Consider the following 19489-nt stretch of genomic DNA (forward strand, 5'->3'; position numbering starts at 1 on the left):
TTGCTTGAATCAATGCCTGGCCCTGTGATTATACCTGGAATCATTAGGAAACTCCTTTTTCTCCGGGAAACCTGTGATGAGTAAAGCAGCAACTTTCTTCCTGCAGCATTTCAGTGCTAACAAAAAGATAATGTACTTGTAGGAAAAAATATGTGGCTGTAGAGAGGAGATTAACTAAAAAAAAATTTATTCCTTTGCATAAAGATCTGACACCTAGAAAGTATTTTGCATTATGCTTACAGCAGCATTTATCTTTCTTCTGGTACTATGATTTCTCAGTGTTTAAAGTTCAGTAGGTGGATATATGAGGAGAGTTGTAGTGGGATGGACTCCTCCTCTTATACTGTTTGGTGAAACCAGGAAATTCTGCAGTTTAAAGCCAGGCTTCAAATTTGCTTTAGGGAGAGGAAAGAAATAACTAAGCGGGGCATGTAAGTTGAAGCTTTCTCTCCCCTGTATTCCAGGACTTGATCTTATTTCAAAGACTTCAGAAGGAATGAAATCAGCATGTAGAAGTTGAAGTAATCTAACTGGAGTACTTCAGTAGGTAGGAGAAAACTACGTGATCGCATTTATTTGCACTGGTAGAGATGGGAGTTTAAGTTAAAAGAAGAAAGATTGTGTTCCTTCTGTTAGTATATACCAACACAAAAGGGAAAATGTTCCCAGTCAGGTGTGCAGAGAGAATCCTGTATGCAAGATGCTTATAAATCCTATGTGAAAAGAGATGTTGCTTCAAGATCTCCATGCTTTTGACAGCGTGCTTAAGAAGCATATTTTCATTTCAGAGTGCATTTGGCTCTGGCAGCAAAAATCTACAGAAACCCTTTTTTACCTGCCAAAGGATGTAGCTTGTATTGAATCAGCTGAAGATAAGACTGGGACATTAGTTGGTTAAAAAAGAAAAACAAAATATATGGGCAAGTAATCTTTGTGAAGCATTTAAAGGATTCAGGAGTACTGTTGATATTTTTCTTCCTTTGAGATTTATATACAGATATGTGTATATCTGGGAACAAATATGTAAAAATGCTGGCAGGTTTTTTTTTTTTTTTTTTTTTTTAATTGTATTTTATTTATATAATACAATAAAATGTGTATTTTAAAATGTGTAAATTTTAAAATACACATTTTAAAGCTCAAATACACATTTGAGCTTTAAAATGTGTATTATTTTATACTGTTTTCTAAGGACTTTCAATAATTTTCAACTTTTATCTCCTAATACAGAATTAAAGTGGAAAGATGTCTTAGATTTTGGAGAATTGCTGCCTTAGCACCTTGCATAATTATGCTTATATATATATTTATATAAGCAACTACAGATATGCAAATATAAGTACCTTATGCTAAGGCCTTGTATATACTATTTTACATTCAAATAAATTTTAGAATGAAGATATTGGCAGTGTAATGCTCTGTAGCACTGCATGTTTCTGAGAGAGTTTATTTAGGGTTTGATCCATAGTATCTATGAGCTGTATGATTTGAATTTTCCATTAAATTACTTCTCATTTTGCATTAGTAAGTAATGAAGAATACACATAGAAGGCCTAAAGCACCTCTGTCTGTGCAGCTTGCACTGCATGATTGGAATTTTGTATGTGAAGATAAAGCAAAATAAATAGTACAAGTAGGAAAATCAGTCTGCACATGTTTCTAAATTGCAGTGCTTCTGTGTATTTAAAGAAGCTGCCTGATGTCAGTAGGGACTAATTAAGGGAAAACCAAAGCAAGTGGTAAATAGGTTCCCATTTGCATGCACTGTTAGGAAGAGTGGGAGAGATTTTTCAGTTCTTGGGTATCTGACCTGAAGAACTGGGAGCATTCTAAAGGAACATTCTTGAGTCATGGGGCTGGAAGAAGCTAAAGGAGGCAGAGACCACAGCTGTTGGGAGGCATGGAAATAGATGCCTAGCTAAACAGTCACAGATTATTTTATATATTATGATAGCAAGAGCTAGATTTTGGTATGATATCTGAATATTTACATAATTGAGGAAAGTCTAGCCCCTTGCTAAAACACCAACTGTATTTTACTCATCTGAGTGTGAGCAGCCACATATACTTTGGAAGCTTGCTATTTGGTGCTCTTGAGTTTTTCACATACTCATAGTCATGGAAATTTCTAGAGCAAAACACTAACTGGAGGCTTTAGAAATACTGGCAGCAACTTACTTATCTGCCCTTAAATATGTACATGTCTAGTTGGGTCTGTAGATCTGTGTGCAATTTATTCAAACAAGACAGTTTAAGGTGTTAACACTGCTCTGGCATAATAAGTGTGCTATCAAAGCAGGAACTGTGTAACACCGTAATGCAAATTAGAAATCCTAATTATTTTTTGGGGCTACCATTAAAATATTTAGTTGTCTCTCAGCATAAAGTTTTAGCTTATTAACATCTAAAAAATAGGCTCATATAATTAGGCGTAGTAGTGAAAATAGATAACAGGATTAAATCTCTGTCAAAGTGATCAAGGGGAACTCTTAAGAGATTCATTAACTCTCAGGAATATATGCAGAAAAATTAATTAAATCCAAGATCAAATTTAATTATGGACACAGCATGCAAAATGGTTACCAAACAGTTTCCTTTATGTTAGTAATGCTTATAGAAGAAAATTGTGGTGTGCAGAGGCATGAAGGAGGTTTTCTCAATGCACCAACCCCAGCATTGCTGTCTGTTCTTGTTGAGGATTACATAATACCTAGAACCTCTTTGGTTGCATAGGGACCTCAGTTGCAGCAGGAATTTCTGTGTTACTGCAGTTGTAATAAAAGTGAAAAGTGCCAGTATCTGATAAATGTCTTGAGATACAGGAAATGTGGTGCTTTTTCCCCTAAGGGTTGCAAAGAACTCTTCAAGAACTTCAGCGCAGCTTGGTGTGGCAATACTTGGAAATGAAGTTTTGCTCTTGCCTGAGGTTAGAATATAGATTGAATCAGATAATTTCTATTCATTGCCTTTTGTTATTTTCAAGACCCAGGGTAATATTACATGCTGTTACCCTAAGAACCTGGTCTGAGCCCTGTGCTGTAATGTTAGACCAGCTGAAATCTTTCTACTAAGTTGTCTTTGCAGATCTAAGACACAGAATAAACAGTGCAATGAGTTGTTAAAGGCAGAATCAAGTGTGCTTGTGTCCTAGAATAGAAAGTTATACAAAACTGTTTTGTTCTCATTTGTTTAGTGTGCTTAAGCTCAACATGCTTTAATTTTGTATTTTCTGAGAGATTTTCATTCCCATTATCCACAGCATTGAGTTTTGGCTTTTGGGAGATTTTTATACTGTATTTCCATTTTTCTATGACAACTGTCTTTATTACTGGCCCACTGGTGTATTTAAATTGTAAATGAGTACTTGTTCTTATCTATGTGTATCATATATAGATAACACTACCAAGCTTTCCTTTAAATTGATGTGGGGGTGGGAAATTTCAAGGCTAGAAGGTAATCTTAAAGGCATAACTCCCATTACTCTTACACTGTGAATAGCTTGCTTTTAGTTGAATTTTAGATCATTGTAAATATAGCTGTGTGAATCAGAACAAAACGATTGTGAGAGCAAAGCATTGAAGTGTTCCTTTTGGTTATATGCTGTACATCAGTGTCAAACTCCTACAGCTCTCTGTTCAAAGCCTGTATGTTAAAAACTAAGGGGAAAAATTATGAATTTAAAGTGCTGCTTTAAATTGCATACAGCTAGAAAGCCTGCAAGGTGTTAATAAAATGCACTTATTCCATTCCTCCACAATTAAAAGTCTCTTTTTTAGGGAATTATGCTCTGTATTTCTTATATCTTTTGCTTTGATTTTTTTTTTTTCCCTAGGAAGGTTTTCAAAATGGATGCCTGGAAACCACTTCTTCTTCTCTACATTTTCACCTTCTCTACAGAGGCAGAGGAGTCTGGTAATACACTAAAGAAATTACTCTTCAAGTTGATGGCAATATTGCTTTTTTACATTTGCACCCAATGTCAGAGGGAGATGAAGAATTGAAGAACATTCTAGCTATTAATTATAATTAGGGATAATGTGGTCAGTTTATGAAACTTATAACTACAATAGGATAGTTTTCCTAAAAAATGCAAAAATTAATGAAACAGCTCATTACATTTTGTTTGTTCATGCATGCTGAAGTTTCATGTTTGCAAAAGTAACATAAAGCTCTTACCGTTGTAAGACTGCCAAAAGCAAGGTAAGTCACAGTATTTAGCAGTTCCATTTTGGTAGTCAGGTCTTCTGGAAGACCTGTTTGGGAAGAGTTCTGCCCAGCTGCAGGATATTTTCTGCATGACTGTCAATTTGAGGAAATACTGTTCCATTCATGCTCTGCTAGTGTCATATGCTTCTGGAATTTGTGGAAACGCATGAGTTTCACATCTACTACAAAGAAATGTGCTTAGTACTCCTTAAGTTAGTGTGAACTTATTTTTTTTTTCCCTCAGAAAATAAATATTGATTAGTAATGTATGCATGCAGAATGGAGCTCAAAGTGCATGACTAACTTTTCCTTTGCACTCTTGAGAGCAGGCCAACATTCCAATGGTTGTGTTTCACATACAGAAGTGTTTAATATGCATTAACTGCAGATAAGTTCTGAGCAGACTGTTAATGAAAATCATGTTGTGGATTTGAGCATCTCTCCTTTTCCCATGAATGGTGTTGCAGAAGGAGGTAGCTTCTGACCCTCTGTATGATAATCAGGGGAAAAGAAGGAACTAGTGGGTGACAGCAATTTAACAGAATAGATGGAAGTCTGCAAAAGGCCAATAGGTCTTGGATTCTGAAAAGCAATTAGGATTCAAAATTACTTTTCTATTAGATTACACAACCTTTAAGGAAAGAGGAAATTTACAATATATTTCTTCAGTCAGCAGGAAAGCTTCCATGACAGACATAATTTTCCTGGTAGATGGATTCTGCAGTATAGGGACAAAGAACTTCATGATCATGCACACTGATCAATGGAGGACAAAATCTGTGTTGGTGTGATTCAGCACAATGATGTGACATCCACTGAATGCTTGTTGGACACTTCTTAAAACAAAAATGATTCCTTATTGAAGATACAAAAATTACATTACAAAGAAGGAGGCACCAAAACAGGGCAGAGCCTCCAGTGCTAGAGAATCACTTCATAGCAAGTGCTGGTAGCCAAAAAGAGGCTTGTCCCAAGCCTTTTTCAGTGAGTACTCTGCTGATAGGGTAGAGGATGCAGCAAGGCTTTAAGGAGCAATGGGATCTATGTCTTTGAAGCTAACATAAGGATGATAAAATCCCCCTTGAGAACCGTTTTTAATAGCTGATGATGCAGGGAGAGTTCACAGTGGAAAATCTTGATGCACTGAAAACCATCATAAATAATGTCAATCAGGTCTGTTAATGCAAACATCTCCCTGGTCAGGGTAAGGAACAAACCTTTTGTTGGGTGTGTAATGACAAATATCCACACAGCTTTCTGCAGTCCCTGATAAAAGTACCTGAGCTAACTGCACAGCAGTGCAACTGTTTTACCAAAGAGTACTGCCCATATTTAAAATTTGCAGTTAGTACTTTGCTTCAGTCAAAAGCCACTACACTCCTTGCTATGGTAACTTCTGAAGTAAGACAGTGCTTCGCCTCATTAAGCCCTCATAGTTCTCAGTGTCTGAAAGGAGCCAGAGCAGATACCCCCAGCAGGTATCTTAATAAACAAGAGGGAAATAGGCAATTCAGTGATACTTTAAAAAGAACCTCCTAGAAACTTTGCTTTGCCATCTCCAGCTGACCATACTGCTTCAGTGGGACTGTCAGCAGCCACTGTCTGTCAACAAAACTGAAGTCTCACAGAGCCACTGTGCAGCGAGTGTGTCAGAAAATCCATCCATGGATTTGTAGGAGGTATTGGCAAGATGTGAATAACAAATCCATGGTAATAGTAAGGTGCTACCCAAAAGTTTTTCCTAGATGAGAAACAGAAAGTGGTATCTCTTATTACATCTTTTAGATGGCAAGAGTAGATTGGATGCCACACAGCCTGAGAGGCTGCCAACCCCAGAGAAAATAAAGGTTCAGTGATGCTTTAGTTAACATAGCAACTTTTATCAAATATCACATGATGGTTTTGGGTCTGAGTTTATTCTAACTTGGTGCTGCATTGCCAGTTGCCTTATCATGTGGGAAGACTGAAGTACAGAACAAACACAGTTGCTCTTTAACATTGCCTATTCATACCAGCTATGTAGTTTGATAATACTGTAGATGTGTTTGTTAAGTTGCAAAAAAGAAAAATGGAGTGCATGACAAATCAAAAAGCTGGTCTCTTCTGACTGGAATAAGTGCATGACATTGGTTGGGTATGGCAAGAAGAGACAGTTCTGGAGCATTTCTTCTCTCTTTGCTCATCCTTATAAGGACTGTGACTGTCCTTTAAAGCTCCTTGTTGTTTTCCTGTGTGTTGTGTTTGCATAGATGTGATATTTTACACGTGTTGGATGCATGCTCTTTGTTCTCCTTGTTATGCCATAAAATTGATCCAACCCAGTTCTCCAGGTTTTGTTCCCTTTATGATCAGAAACTTACTAAGAAAGGAACACTGGGATGACCACACTGCTTGTCCAAGGTGTTTTGTAACAACAGCTGAACATCCTAGGCTAGTGAGATCTTGAACACTCCAAAACTCGCTAGTGTTTGCCAGGGTGTTGGGGACCAAAATGAAGAGCTGAGCTTTTCTTCCTAAAGGCAGAAGAAACTTCGTGTGAATTATATCTGCTCAGGTGGTTTGCAGAGAGAACAGCTGGGTCCGATTGAGTATGAGCTCTGTACTTCCACCCACTCTTTATCCCATCAAGAGCTGAGCAGACTCCCAGATGAAAAAGCATTCCCTGGCTCCTGCAAGCCGAGAGAGAGGGCTGCTGTGGAAGGGGAAAGTGCTGCCATGGAGCAGTATGACCATAGCTGAGGCAGTAGCACCTCCTGGTGTTTCATGGCAGGGAACAGGGAGATTTAATGGGAGATACAGCAGTAAACTTTGTACATATATATATACACACAGTTACACACTTGTTTAGAGAGAGAGAAGTTAAGGAAAGAATATTGGTTCCATCTCAGTGATCTACATATTTATTGCTAAGATCTGCATAAATTTGTCTCATAAAATGAAAATCAGCTTTCTGTGAAGCCTGTTTTATCTTGTCCTGTCATCTGCTTTAATATATTCACTGACCTTCTTTCCTGTAATAAATCTATTAATTCCCTTATCTCCAGTCACCTTCTCTTAAACTGACAGATTTTTCAATTTAAAGATTTTCATTTCAGGGACAGCATGTTGGCAGCAGAAAAAAGATATCTTTGCAGCAGTAAGATAGAACAGTTTAACAATGTGGATGTATGTAGGAGAGCAGGTGGTGAGAAAAAGAGTTTGGCAACACAGAGGTGTTTATTCCTGAAAATAAATAGAGATTTTCAACAAGGTATAGGATACCTACCAGTAGATGTTTTACACATCCCCATGCACGACATAGTAACACAAAAAGTTACTGCTGTTCTGTTGCTCTTGCTGGTACAATGAGGACTTGACAGAGAACATTTAAAGAGCTGACCAGTGTGGATGACCAACTGTAAGTGCAAAATTGTTGAGTTCATGCTTACCCTTCACACTACCTCCAAACTGTATGGCTAAAAAGACTCAGGTCTTAGAAGAATCTCACTGTGAATGCACACTCTGTGTCCTGTACAAGAACACATACTGGAAGAAATATCCATTAGATTTTGTGTTCACATGTATGTGTAGGCATGTATACATGTAGGCATGTATACATAGATATATTTAACTGATTGTTTTGTTGTGAGCTAAAAAGATAAGAGGCATAGAGTTTTGATGTTGCTCTGAGGTCTTTTTAGCCATAAAATCTTGTTCAATGGGACCTTTTACATTCAAAGATTTTCACACTGCTTTCTGGCAGATCATACCCTCTAGGGGGCAGTTTGTACCACAAGTGAAAATATTGAAACATAATGATGATCCCTCTGAGATTAAATTATTTCTAGAAGTATTTGGTTAAAGAACTGAAGACATTTATCTCTTCCATGAGAGAGGGAAAACTCAGAAAAATTATGTGGAATAATAGGAACAAGCCCAAACTAGCAAACACAGAAAGCAATCTTGTGATTGCTAAGTGTTTCAGAGTCAATGAGTGAAAAGAGAATAAAATTAGGTAGAGTGCTGTTATAAAGCTAAAATTGCATGCCTCTGACTTCCTTGCAGAGGTACAACAATGAATAATAATGCATCTAGGATCACAGAATAAAATTCAACATGAGAAATTAGTAATCAAGGTAGAGAAGAAAAAAACATGTAGTTTAGCTGAGGTTTTAATGAAGGCAAGATGATTGGGACAGGAGGAGGAATTAACCACGTCACACTTTTAATTGTTATTACAAGGAACAATGCAAGCAATTCCATAACTGAGGTAGCCATCACCTTACAACAGCTGTTTTCAACAATGGTTATGACATTTCATGAAGGCAATGCTGCCTCTCTCTCTCATGTTTGTTTCTTTGGCCTGTTTTATGCTTGCATGTATCACCTGGTCTTGTGACAAAGCGCAGTCAGTCATTAAGATTCCCTTCACAATTGGAATTTGTGTTGTACATTCTCAGTTGGTAGCAAAGCTCATAGAGACATTTTCAAGATTAGTCCCTTTGAGGACACTGGGCAGCTGGAGAACAGACATGTTTTGCAGTTTGGGAATGTGCAGGTGTTGAGTAATTTAGTATTTGCAAGTTCATATGGCCACCTGTGGGTTGATGATGTTTTATGTGTATGGAAAATCTATCTCACTGATTCTCACTTCTGGCTGTAAATCTACTATGTTGAATTTTGTTCCATGATTCTGACAGAAAACTAGATCACAAACCATGTATGTTTATAGTTCCTTGTTTCCTGTATTTTTTTTTTCAGAATGCAGTATAGATCTTTCTATAGCAATTGATATTTCAAAGAGCGTGCAGCCAGCAGCCAAAATGCTCCTGAAACAGAGATTGCAAGCATTCCTCCCCAGACTTCTACTCCAGATGAAGTCACTGCCAAATACCAGCTGCGATGCTCCAGTCGAATTTGGGTTCAAGTTCCAAGTACTGGCACAGAACAAACAATTAATCTTTGACTCTGGTTTTGAAGACTATAATGAAGAGATCATCCAGAAGTTCTTAGGTGCACAGACCACTGTGGACTCCTACATGAATGCAGACTTTTTGCAGGCACTTGAGGAGAACTTCTTTAATGTGACTTCTGCTAAAGTTAAGGTAACTTAATGGTATGAATGTATATCTTGGAAAAATTAGGCAGTGTAATATTTACAGACTCTGATGCTGAGTACTCCAGGAAGACAAAAAGAAGTTCAGGAATAGATGACGCTAATAAACAGAATCACAGAATGGTAGAGATTAGAAGGCATCCCTGGAACTCACCTTCTTCAATCCCTCTGCTCAAGTAGGGTCAACTAAAGCAGGCTGTCCAGGGCCATGTCCTGATGGCTTTTGTGTATGTCCAAGAATGGAGACTCCTCAATGTCTTCAGACAGCCAGTGCCAGTGCTCAGTCACCCTTGTCTTTTCTTAAGTTTATACAGAACCTCCAGTTATTTGTTGACCTGATATAACCTGATATATCAATTCCAGTTCCCTAGGCACTCCTGTAGTGAGATGGTACCCAGAACTTTTGGCTTAATACATGTGATGAGTATTCTACAGATAACCTTCTTATATCTACCATGGAATGACTGTACTTTGGGCAGTGGAAAGTAGTTTTCTTTCAGGAACTCTTATTCCTAAAAGGAAACTATTTTCTTATTCCTGATTCAATATCTTTGTCCAGAATAGTGACAGCTCGAAACAGAAGTCACAGAAAAAGGTCATCTGAGAAATTTGTTTACAGAAGTTTATTCATGTCATTAACTTGTCAAATAATTTCAAAAACAAAGGTGGGTTCTACTTACAGATAACTGATGATCAGGAAATTCTGCCTAGATGCTGCAGTTAATTTATCCATCTTGAAGTGAAGGGAGAAGCACAAAGCTTCATCTAATCTCTCCTGAAATGAATGGTAATTCTTTCAACTTGAGTTCAAGAAATTCAGATCTCATTAGATTGTTTCAGGGTCAATGCCTTGACAGTTTATTCTTGATAAGGCACTGACTCTGTAAAGCACTGATTATGTCCTGTAGTAGCTGTTTGAATATTAGCACTTACTAAGGTCTCCATGCAGGGAGACCTAGACCTTCCTACTAAGGAAGGACTGGTTAGTTCTTGCTACATACATAAGGGGTTTCCTCCTCCAACTTTATTTTCGCTTTTATGAAACACCAATTTTAATCTGGCATGGAGTGAGGAAGCCATAGTACAAATTCCTCTGCTTTCAGATGCAAGCTGGCATTCCATTTTTTACAGCATTTGCATAGATGTGTTTGATTTACCAACTTGGGTTGCACCAATTTAGTGTACATTTAATGAGGTTTTTTTCCAAAGATTTCTTAAAATGTCTGAACAGGGAACATGACCACATGAGATTTTGCTTGTTTTGAGTCTCAAAGAAAGAACTTGTTTGACATAAAAGTAAAAGCAGTGCTTTTTTCCTCCTAATTGCCAGTTCTGGAGATCAGTGTTAAGCAAGCCTTCTTTCTACTTAGACATTATTATTATAAATAAATATGCTGCATATTTCAGCACTTTACCAGTGGATTAATATTCTTCTCTGACACTGTTTACGTACAGATTCAAAGTGCAAGACTTTAGAATGCACATGAAATCACAATTTAATCTTCCTAGCATCCTGAGCAATAACATGCTTGTTCTGTAAAGATTATTAGTTATAAAACTCATCAGGGACCATGATTATCTGCTGGTTGATTTTCTTCTTTTCTTTGTTATATGTTTGCTTAGCATCAAAAAAGTTGGACCTAATTCCAGCATTTTTCCACAATGGATATGTTTCAACAAGAGCTTGATATAAACAAATGCTTTGTAAACATAATAATATATCTTTACATACATTTACATATAATGCCTGCAGTGAAACCCCACATTCCCTGTTCCCCATGGTTTTAAAATGGAAAGATCATAAAAAAAACAACCAAACCCAGGCCGACAGCGTTGTCTCTAACAATCTCCCCTCTGTATCACACAGTGCTTGAGCAAGCATAGAATTTGTACCAATGCCTCCATATTGTATGTTTGGTAACTTAACAGTTAGCTCCAGCTTGATTTCTTGTCTCCTAACTGCTTTAGTACAGAAGTAGGATGTTTGATGTGGCAGTCACTTCATTTGCTTTTGTCACCTGTGGAAAAATTTACCTTAACAGAAGTAACAGGTTTTGCATTCATCAAAGCTCTGCCTTGCACAGGGAATGTAAAATATGAAGAGTGGGAGGGAAGAAGCTCTAGCTGTCCTTGTGCACTTGCTGGTCAGAGAGTTTAGGAGGAGTTTAAGTCATTGCCATTGGGGATAGGACAAAATTTACTTGCGCAGCTTCTTTCTGGGCAAACTAATCCACTCTGTGAGTGGGACCTGAGAAGTCTTCTGTTGGTTTGAAGAGGGAATTGGAGATGAACTGGTAGTTTGAAGGGGAACTAAGAAATTGTGCTTTTCCTCCATCCTGGAAGAGCCTTAACTATAACTCTTTGGCCTGAAAAGATGGAAATGTATCCAATACAAATTATTAGCATCCTGAGGTAATCTAAACATTATGTCTTAAGAAGGAACATAGGGCAGAGAATGGAGAAGGGTGATGACCTTCTATGTGGAAGGACAAAAGTCATAAATATCTGCATGGGGGGAAGATTAGACCCAGAGAGGATGCACTTCCTGGTGTGGCAGCCAACGGGATCTGCTCTTGCAGAAATGGGAGAATTTGCTCTTAATTCTTCTCCACATTCACATACAAGAGAACTCTTCAGACATCAGAAAGTTTTTCAGTGGGTAAGTTAAAAAAGAATTTGTCTCCTACCTCACATGCTAGGATGACAGATATAATATAATAGCTATGCTATATTCAGCAAGAAAAATCCCTCAAATGGAATGCTATCAGTGAAGAGAGGCTTTTGTGTTCTGTTCTCATTGTTCCTCACTACCATTTTCCAGCACATATTTCAGGTCTACCACAGTGTAGTGCAATTTGACCATCTCATAGCCATTTCTCTATGTGAGCTGTAATTCTTACAAAGACTGAACTTTCCATTTCTTTGCAATTGACTTGTCATTACACCCTTTCCTGCCAGGTTCTGTTAGTATTTTCAGATGGGCTGGATGATTCACTGGAAGACCTGAAGAAAGCAGCAGACTCACTTCGCTTTAAAGGTATTTCAGTACCACTTTGATGCTCCTGCCTCCTAGTATCACAGGCCTGAGGAACAGCTCCCCCATTGCAACTTTTCCACTTAACACTGCCTTTCCATGCTCATGTGGAATTGCCCAGGAGTCCCTGGGAGAATATTTGCTTCTCCATGTGAAGCAGTGTACATGTTGGCTTGTCACTATATGGCAGATGATGCCAGACATGCCTAGGGGTGGAGAGGTTCTAGTTTCTGGAGTCCAGCTCCAACAGGTGGAGCAATTCGGGATGGACCATTCTCACTGATGAGAATAGCACCAGATGTTAGATACAACTCTGACTTCTCTAGGAAAAAGCAGGTATGAACTTGTGTTTGGGCACTGAGTAACTTTCTGGTCTGACAGCTGGGGAGAAAAGTCAGTTGGAAAATTACTGCTCTGGATTTTTCTCTTACACATTTTTCTCAATAGCTTGATTTCTTTTAACATATTGTATTGAAGACATAAAATGTAAGTCTTTCAGGGGATTGCTGCTATTCAAGTTTATATTGTTGGTTAAATTGTATGTTTCAGATATTCACTAATTTAAATTTGTTCTTATGTTGAAGGTCTTGATGCACTTCTGTTAGTTGGCCTGGACAATACACAGAATTTGACTGAATTTTGGGAGATAGAGTTTGGCAGAGGGTTTGGATACAATGAACCTCTGAGCGTTGGGTTTGCAGATATTGCAAATATTTTGCAGAGAAATCTTGTAAGTCCTTCTGTGATATAAATAAAAGGCAGGGGAAATCAGTCTTTGTTTATGATTAGTATATGTAAATTAAATGTTTCTTGTAATTTTTCAGGATACTGTTGCAGAGAGAAAATGCTGTAAGGTTATTTGTAAGTGTCTTGGAGAAAATGGTGATCATGGTGTCCGGGGAAATCCTGGAAGGAAGGTAGGAGGTCTAAGATAGACATTACATAAGAACTTCTTCATTTTTCAAAGTGTTTCTGGCCTTTTGTAGTATTTCAGAGCATGCATGTGTGTCTCCATAACATTTAATATTAGGACAGATGAAGGAGAAACATTAAATGTGATACTTTCTCTGCTGCATTCTCCTGTGCAAAATATTTTTATAATGAAAATGATTTGTACATATAAAAATCATTAAGCACTGTACTGCACCAATTCAGCAGAAAATGGAGAGGGATTAAAAAAAAAGTCTGATTAATCAAGAGGCTTATTATCTATTGGGAATGAGAAACTTCCAACTGACAAGCTGAGAGCAGAAAATAACCCTTTTTCACTCGGTATGTGCCTTACCCTTTTGTGACTGGTTATTCCAAATGTCCTCTTCTATGAGTCTGTTTTGATCCAAAAGGATTACTTCTTTTATGATTTAAAATTGGATTTCTTAAGCCTTTTTGAATATTACAGATACCACTACTTCTACAGCATATTAGTAGAATTAATTATTAAAGTTTTTAATATATGTAGTCTCCATTTAACTACTATTCATTCCGTTAATTCTACTTATTCCAGCAGCATGTGAGATAAATGATATCTGCAGTTCACACTCTTCAGTTATATGGTTGCAGTTAAATGAAATTTTGGTTATCTCTTAAGAAAAGTATAGTCTTCTAAGACTTCATAAACTCATTTATTGTTTGTTTCCATTGCTCTTGTTGCTTTTCTTATACCTTTCTGTTTTACTAAAAGACTAGATTAAGGTGCTTAGACAGTTTAGAATGTAAACATAGTTGTTTTGCAACTAGAAATTCCCTGTCTTCCAGTTTCTCTCTGCTCAAATTTTGTCTTAAGAGTAATGATATTTGCATGACTTCCAATATAAAGTTGAAACGTTCTTATGTGTTTGCAAGGCATTGCAATAACTTTGTCCTAACAAGTTTCCAACTCCATATATTTTTCATTTCACCTTAGGATTTCATTACTGTAATGCTTTCTTTTCCAAATCACTAGAAAGATGTTTAATTTGACCAGGTATCACAATGAGCTTTGTTAAGCCATCAGAGAGTTTCCTGAAATAACAGCTGAAACTGTATATTAACCATTTTTCTTTTCTTGGGTTTATATTTGGGGGTTTTTTTTCCAGCCATGTCAAATACACAGGACTGTACAGAGTGTCTGTGTAAATGCAGAGAGCTGCCCTCCTTAGCATAACCAGATCTAATTTTCAGGGAATGTTTTCTATCTCTATGTGCAGAATAATCTGATAGAGATTAACCCAGTGCGCTTGGAGAAGAGTGTTACTTTTAAATTTTCCTTTTTCAGGGAAGTACAGGTTACAGAGGATCTCCTGGCCATCCTGGTGAGGAAGGTGGAATTGTAAGTAAACATTTCTCTTCCTGCTATGATGATGTTAGATGGTGCCTGAACCTGTCTGCACTTATTCACTGAATACCCATCAATGTTAACCCAAAATGTGTTAGAGGAACAGGTAAATAGATCTGTTTCTCTGTGCCTCTGCACCTCACCATAGGTAGTTATGCAGTTAAAAAAGCAAAGTGAGTTAGTTATTCAGTTAAAAAAAAAACAACCCACCTTGAAGTACAGACAATTGAGTTAGAGATTGGTAATGCACTATAAACATGGCCTGATAGTGAGAGCAAAGAACCAGATGCAACTCAGATTAGTAATTGATGTTCTCTTATGGCCTGAATTAAATTTTCCAGGAGACTTGCATGGTGCAGTGAATGGTGATACAGTTCTGTCTTGATTTAGTCTTGTGTGATAAATTAACCAGTAATCATCATTGTATAGATGAGATTGAACATTTTCCTTTGTTTCCTAGGGGGAGAGAGGCCCAGCTGGTTTCAGTGGGACTCAAGGAGACAGGGGATGCCCTGGTGTCAGAGGCCATAAGGCAAGTGTGTAACTTTGAAACATTTCCTAATTTGTTTCCCATAAACCTGTTTTCTGTACTGGGAACAAATCCCTGTGCTGTCTCTCTGAAGCATGGATAAGCATCAAGATCCCGCTGTAGGAATGGCAGACAGTGTTTGCTGTCTAATTTTGAGAAGTATTTTTATGTAACCTGAGCATGGTTGAATGGCTCAGGATTTTGCTGACTAAACAACTTGATGATGACTTTTTCACCATCAGCTCCAGACTGACCTTAGTTAAAGCTATAAAGCTTTATGGAGTGGGAATGAAAATTAAGCCTGTACTGTCTTCCCAGAGGAAAGGAAATCCCATATGTGACAGTAGAAGGTTTTACAGTAGGGACTACCAATACTGAGCTCAGCATACCTCTGCACAACAAGCTATTGTGCCCTGCTTTTCAAGCTCAATAAAAACACTTTTACCAAATTTCATCTATATTTATTTTCAATTTCAGGGGGCCAGAGGCTATAGAGGAAGTCAGGTATGTGTTTTCATGTGTGATCCATTTTCTTTGAGAACAGAGTTCAGCTCCCTTTCACATTACCCTGTAAATTAATCAACAAGGAAGGCAAATAGCGTAAAAATTTAATGTAAAAATAGTGTAAAAACTTAGTGTGAAAATAGTGTGAAAACAGCATTCAATTTACTTTTGCTATGGTTCTATAAGGATGGATTTAAGGTACCTATCACATTAATCAAAATCAGCAGTCATAATTGTATTTTCATATGATTGCCGTCTATTAGTCTAACTGACAGGAAAAGGATTTATTGTCTGACTAGTCTGATAATCTGTTAAGGTGGTAATTATGGTTATCTGAATCTCACTCTAATTGTGAGGAGGAGCAGAGGGAAAAAAAAGGTTGTAACTAATACTTATTGGGGATTTGGACATCATTTTCCCTAGATCATTATTGACATGTTTTCAATATCCAAACTTCTTTTCAAGCTGTGTTTTTCATCTCATCTGTTGATATTTCAAGTCTGCTTGTTTAACCTTTCAAACATGAAGAAGATATGGTCACTAATTCAATAATAAAAAGTGAAGCCTGGAAGACAATGATCTATAACAGTAATAGCTTCTAAGCTACAGTGATTAAAATGAAATTAACTTGTATTGAATGCTTTGATACAAAACCACTTCTAAAAATGAGTTATGAGCCTCAAAGATTCAGATGTTTGCCTCCATAACTGAGCAGCTTGGAGAAAGTTCAGAGAGTGTTTCTGAAACCTCAGCTCTATTTAAAGTACTGCTCTGTAGTAACTTTTTAATCTTCTCATGTGTTTCTCTTTTCTTTTCCTTTTTTCCTCTGTTCTCTGAAGTAATTTGTCCTTCTTACAATGTTCAAAATGTCTGATTATAGAGGAGGGAGAGTACTTGCTGATGATTTCAATTTGTCAAAGTTAAATAGTGCAGTAGGTCTTACCAGTTGCACGCACCCTACTGAAATCCAGTGAATACGTGAATATCTTCATTATGTTGTGTCATTATATCCACAGGGTTTTTTTAATAAAAATATGAAACTTTCAGGACATAAAAAAGGGATTCAATAGTGCCAACTTAGTAAGGTTGAAGCAGTTTATTGAGGTTACTGAAGTCTGGAAGGCATTTTATTGTAGCTATTTGAATAAAAGGAAATGCTGAATGTTTAATAGTATGAAGTTTGGCTCAGGTTTTCTGAGGTAGGAAATGACTGATAGAAAAAACAGCACCTCAGTAAAAGTCATGATTACTTACTTAGTGCTCAAAATTTTTCTGGAATGCTTATTCAAGAAATTCTTCTTTGTGACGTATTAATCTAATCAAAATGTACAGCCAGCTGTTTTTTTCTTGTAGTAGGTACAGAACTGTTTTAAATGAAAGAAGTTCTTCCTCAGGAATTTTAACTAGGAGGTTTTGCAAACTCAATTTAGCATCAAAACCTACAAAGCAATTATATCTGTTGTCTCTATCAGAGTGAGACTGCTGATGGTTTTAACTTCTTCTTATGCCACTTTCAGTGTTTGTTGAATATCGTTTCAGCTTTCTGGTTAGTTGTCTCTGCTAAATTAATTTCTCACTACAAATTAAGCCAACACAGTTAATTCCTTCATTTTTATCCTAGTAAAGAAAGATGGAAGAAGTTTCAAAATATCCTGTAAAAACTGAGTTTGTTATTTGGCTGAGTCTGAAACATCGTGGAGCATACTTAAATGAAATAAGAGTCTCACAGTCATAACTTCATTTAGATGCCTCACACAAGTTAACACTGCAAACTCCTTTAGTCTGGGATGAGTATTTTGTAGGAAAATGACTTCCATAAGTGTTTGATACACCCCATAAATGGGGTGTATAATTTTTGCAGGCAAAGGGAAGAGAAAACCAATGTGAATTTGAAAGTGAAGGTGACTGATATTCATGTAGCCCTGATATTTATGTACTCTTGCTGAAAGAGTTATGAAGTTTCTTAAAAATCCTAAAGTCTAAGATCAGTGTTCTGTAATTACTTTTTAATCATGGCTATTCTTTCTGGTTTTTCAATCCACTGTTCATGTTATAAAATGATGTAAAAAAGCAAAAAAGCACAGCACAAACACATATGATGGCTGAAATCAAAATGACAAGGTTATCAGCATGATAGATCAAATACTAGTAATTTATTTTGGAATATATTTGGATTTTGAAGGTGCTGCAGCTGGGAAAAGATTTGAAAGCTAAAACAAGGAAAAGCAGAATTTAAATCCTGATGGAAATCTAAAATTTAAATATCTGGGTTTTTATTTAGCGTCCTTAACAGTTACTTGTTTTAGACAGTGTTATGGTAATTAAAATTTATTATTCTTGCTAACCATTAAAACCATAGGTCTTATTCAAGTTCTCAAATGCAGGGTGAACACTTCTTGCTCAAACAGACAAGTGGACTAATGCTAACTGGCTTCTTTTTTTGCTTATTGCTACAGGGTGAACATGGTGAGAGTGGATTTGATGGCACTGATGGAGAGCAGGTAAACAATACTTTAAATGTGCAGTGCTACTAAAGACAACAACCTCAGGGTTCAAAGGTGCAGATTTTGTGCTTTGAATGGGCTTTAATGCTGAACAGTAGTTCTGTTGTTGGGAGTCTAGAATTGTATATCTGATTGAAGTTGGATTCTGCCAGAAAAATTTGAGAACCTGATTTAGCAGAAAGAGCAAATATTAATTTTTATTCTTTTTCTCCCCTTTCTGAGTCTAGGGAGAACGTGGATTTCCTGGACCTTCTGGAGAGAAAGGCAGCAGAGGGAAACGGGTGATGTACCCCTTAAAGTTTAGATTTTATGGAAACATCTTTCCAAAGTGTAATGCTGTCTGTAATGACTGTGAGTTGGTTTTAATAGCTGCCTGTTCTCTAATATGCTGTCACTCCTGCTCTAATCATTGTAGCTCCACTGACTTCAACAGATCTGGCCCTCTGCTGCCACAGATACTATTTATACTTGTACCTGAATTGTTTGTGCTCTTTTTATGAATTTAGGGCAGAAAAGGCCCCAGAGGAGAACCAGGTGAACGAGGAGAATCTGGTCTAAGAGGAGATCATGTAAGTGCATTCCTTTATTTTTACTGTATTTCATTGATTTGCTCCTTGATTTTGTGATGGAGAGGTCTAAAATATGTGAGGATTTGAAGAGTTTTTCCCAGTCCTAGAAAATGCAGTACTCTGCAAGAATAATAGCATATTCTAGGAGTCCTGAACTCTTTAGATGTAGATGGTCTGATATGTTTTGATGTGTTGCTTGGAAGCAGATGTTTAAGCCTCAGGACTCCTGCTTGTTTATGATTTGTTTGTTTGTTTGTTTGTTTGTTTGTTTTCAGTGTAGGCAACATAACTCCTTTTGGAGCTGCTTATCATAGAATTTTAGAATGGCTTGGACTGAAAGGGACTTTAAAGATCAACTAGTTAGTTCCACCCTCCCTGCCATGGGCAGGGACACCTCACACTAGACCAGACAGTCTGATGGAAAGACCAGGACTAGGTCAGTCTTCCCTGTTTGTTCCCACCCTACAGAGGAATTCTGGATCACTTGATAGCCCTATGCACTGACTCTTGGTTAGCAATTTATAATGGTGCAAAGGCAGGTTACTTCTTTATATTCATATTTTTTCTTTGCATGTTCCGGAGATGTACATAAATGCATTCCCTGGACTAAAATTCCAGTGCAGATACCACAATTCTTGTACTGAAAAGACACAACTTTGTCTTTTCACATATATTTCAAATACTTTGTTCCAGTCATATATTGCGCTGACTCCTGTCTTTAAAGCTTATTTTGA

The 19489-nt window shown here is 37.1% G+C and overlaps 1 protein-coding gene across 1 annotated transcript in view; it reads left to right on the forward strand.

Annotated features, from left to right (window-relative positions):
- LOC118695154 (collagen alpha-4(VI) chain) overlaps positions 1 to 19489 on the forward strand; it is a 57086-nt gene that overhangs the window by 21091 nt on the left and 16506 nt on the right. Inside the window, exons 2-11 of the mRNA XM_054514340.1 lie at positions 8947 to 9290; positions 12260 to 12338; positions 12920 to 13065; positions 13160 to 13252; positions 14590 to 14643; positions 15110 to 15181; positions 15656 to 15682; positions 18139 to 18183; positions 18414 to 18467; positions 18693 to 18755. Of these exons, the coding sequence (XP_054370315.1) occupies positions 8947 to 9290; positions 12260 to 12338; positions 12920 to 13065; positions 13160 to 13252; positions 14590 to 14643; positions 15110 to 15181; positions 15656 to 15682; positions 18139 to 18183; positions 18414 to 18467; positions 18693 to 18755 (977 nt within the window). The remainder of the gene's footprint in view (positions 1 to 8946; positions 9291 to 12259; positions 12339 to 12919; positions 13066 to 13159; positions 13253 to 14589; positions 14644 to 15109; positions 15182 to 15655; positions 15683 to 18138; positions 18184 to 18413; positions 18468 to 18692; positions 18756 to 19489) is intronic.

The sequence above is a fragment of the Molothrus ater genome, chromosome 1, assembly GCF_012460135.2.
Source record: "Molothrus ater isolate BHLD 08-10-18 breed brown headed cowbird chromosome 1, BPBGC_Mater_1.1, whole genome shotgun sequence".
In the NCBI taxonomy this organism is placed as follows: domain Eukaryota; kingdom Metazoa; phylum Chordata; class Aves; order Passeriformes; family Icteridae; genus Molothrus; species Molothrus ater.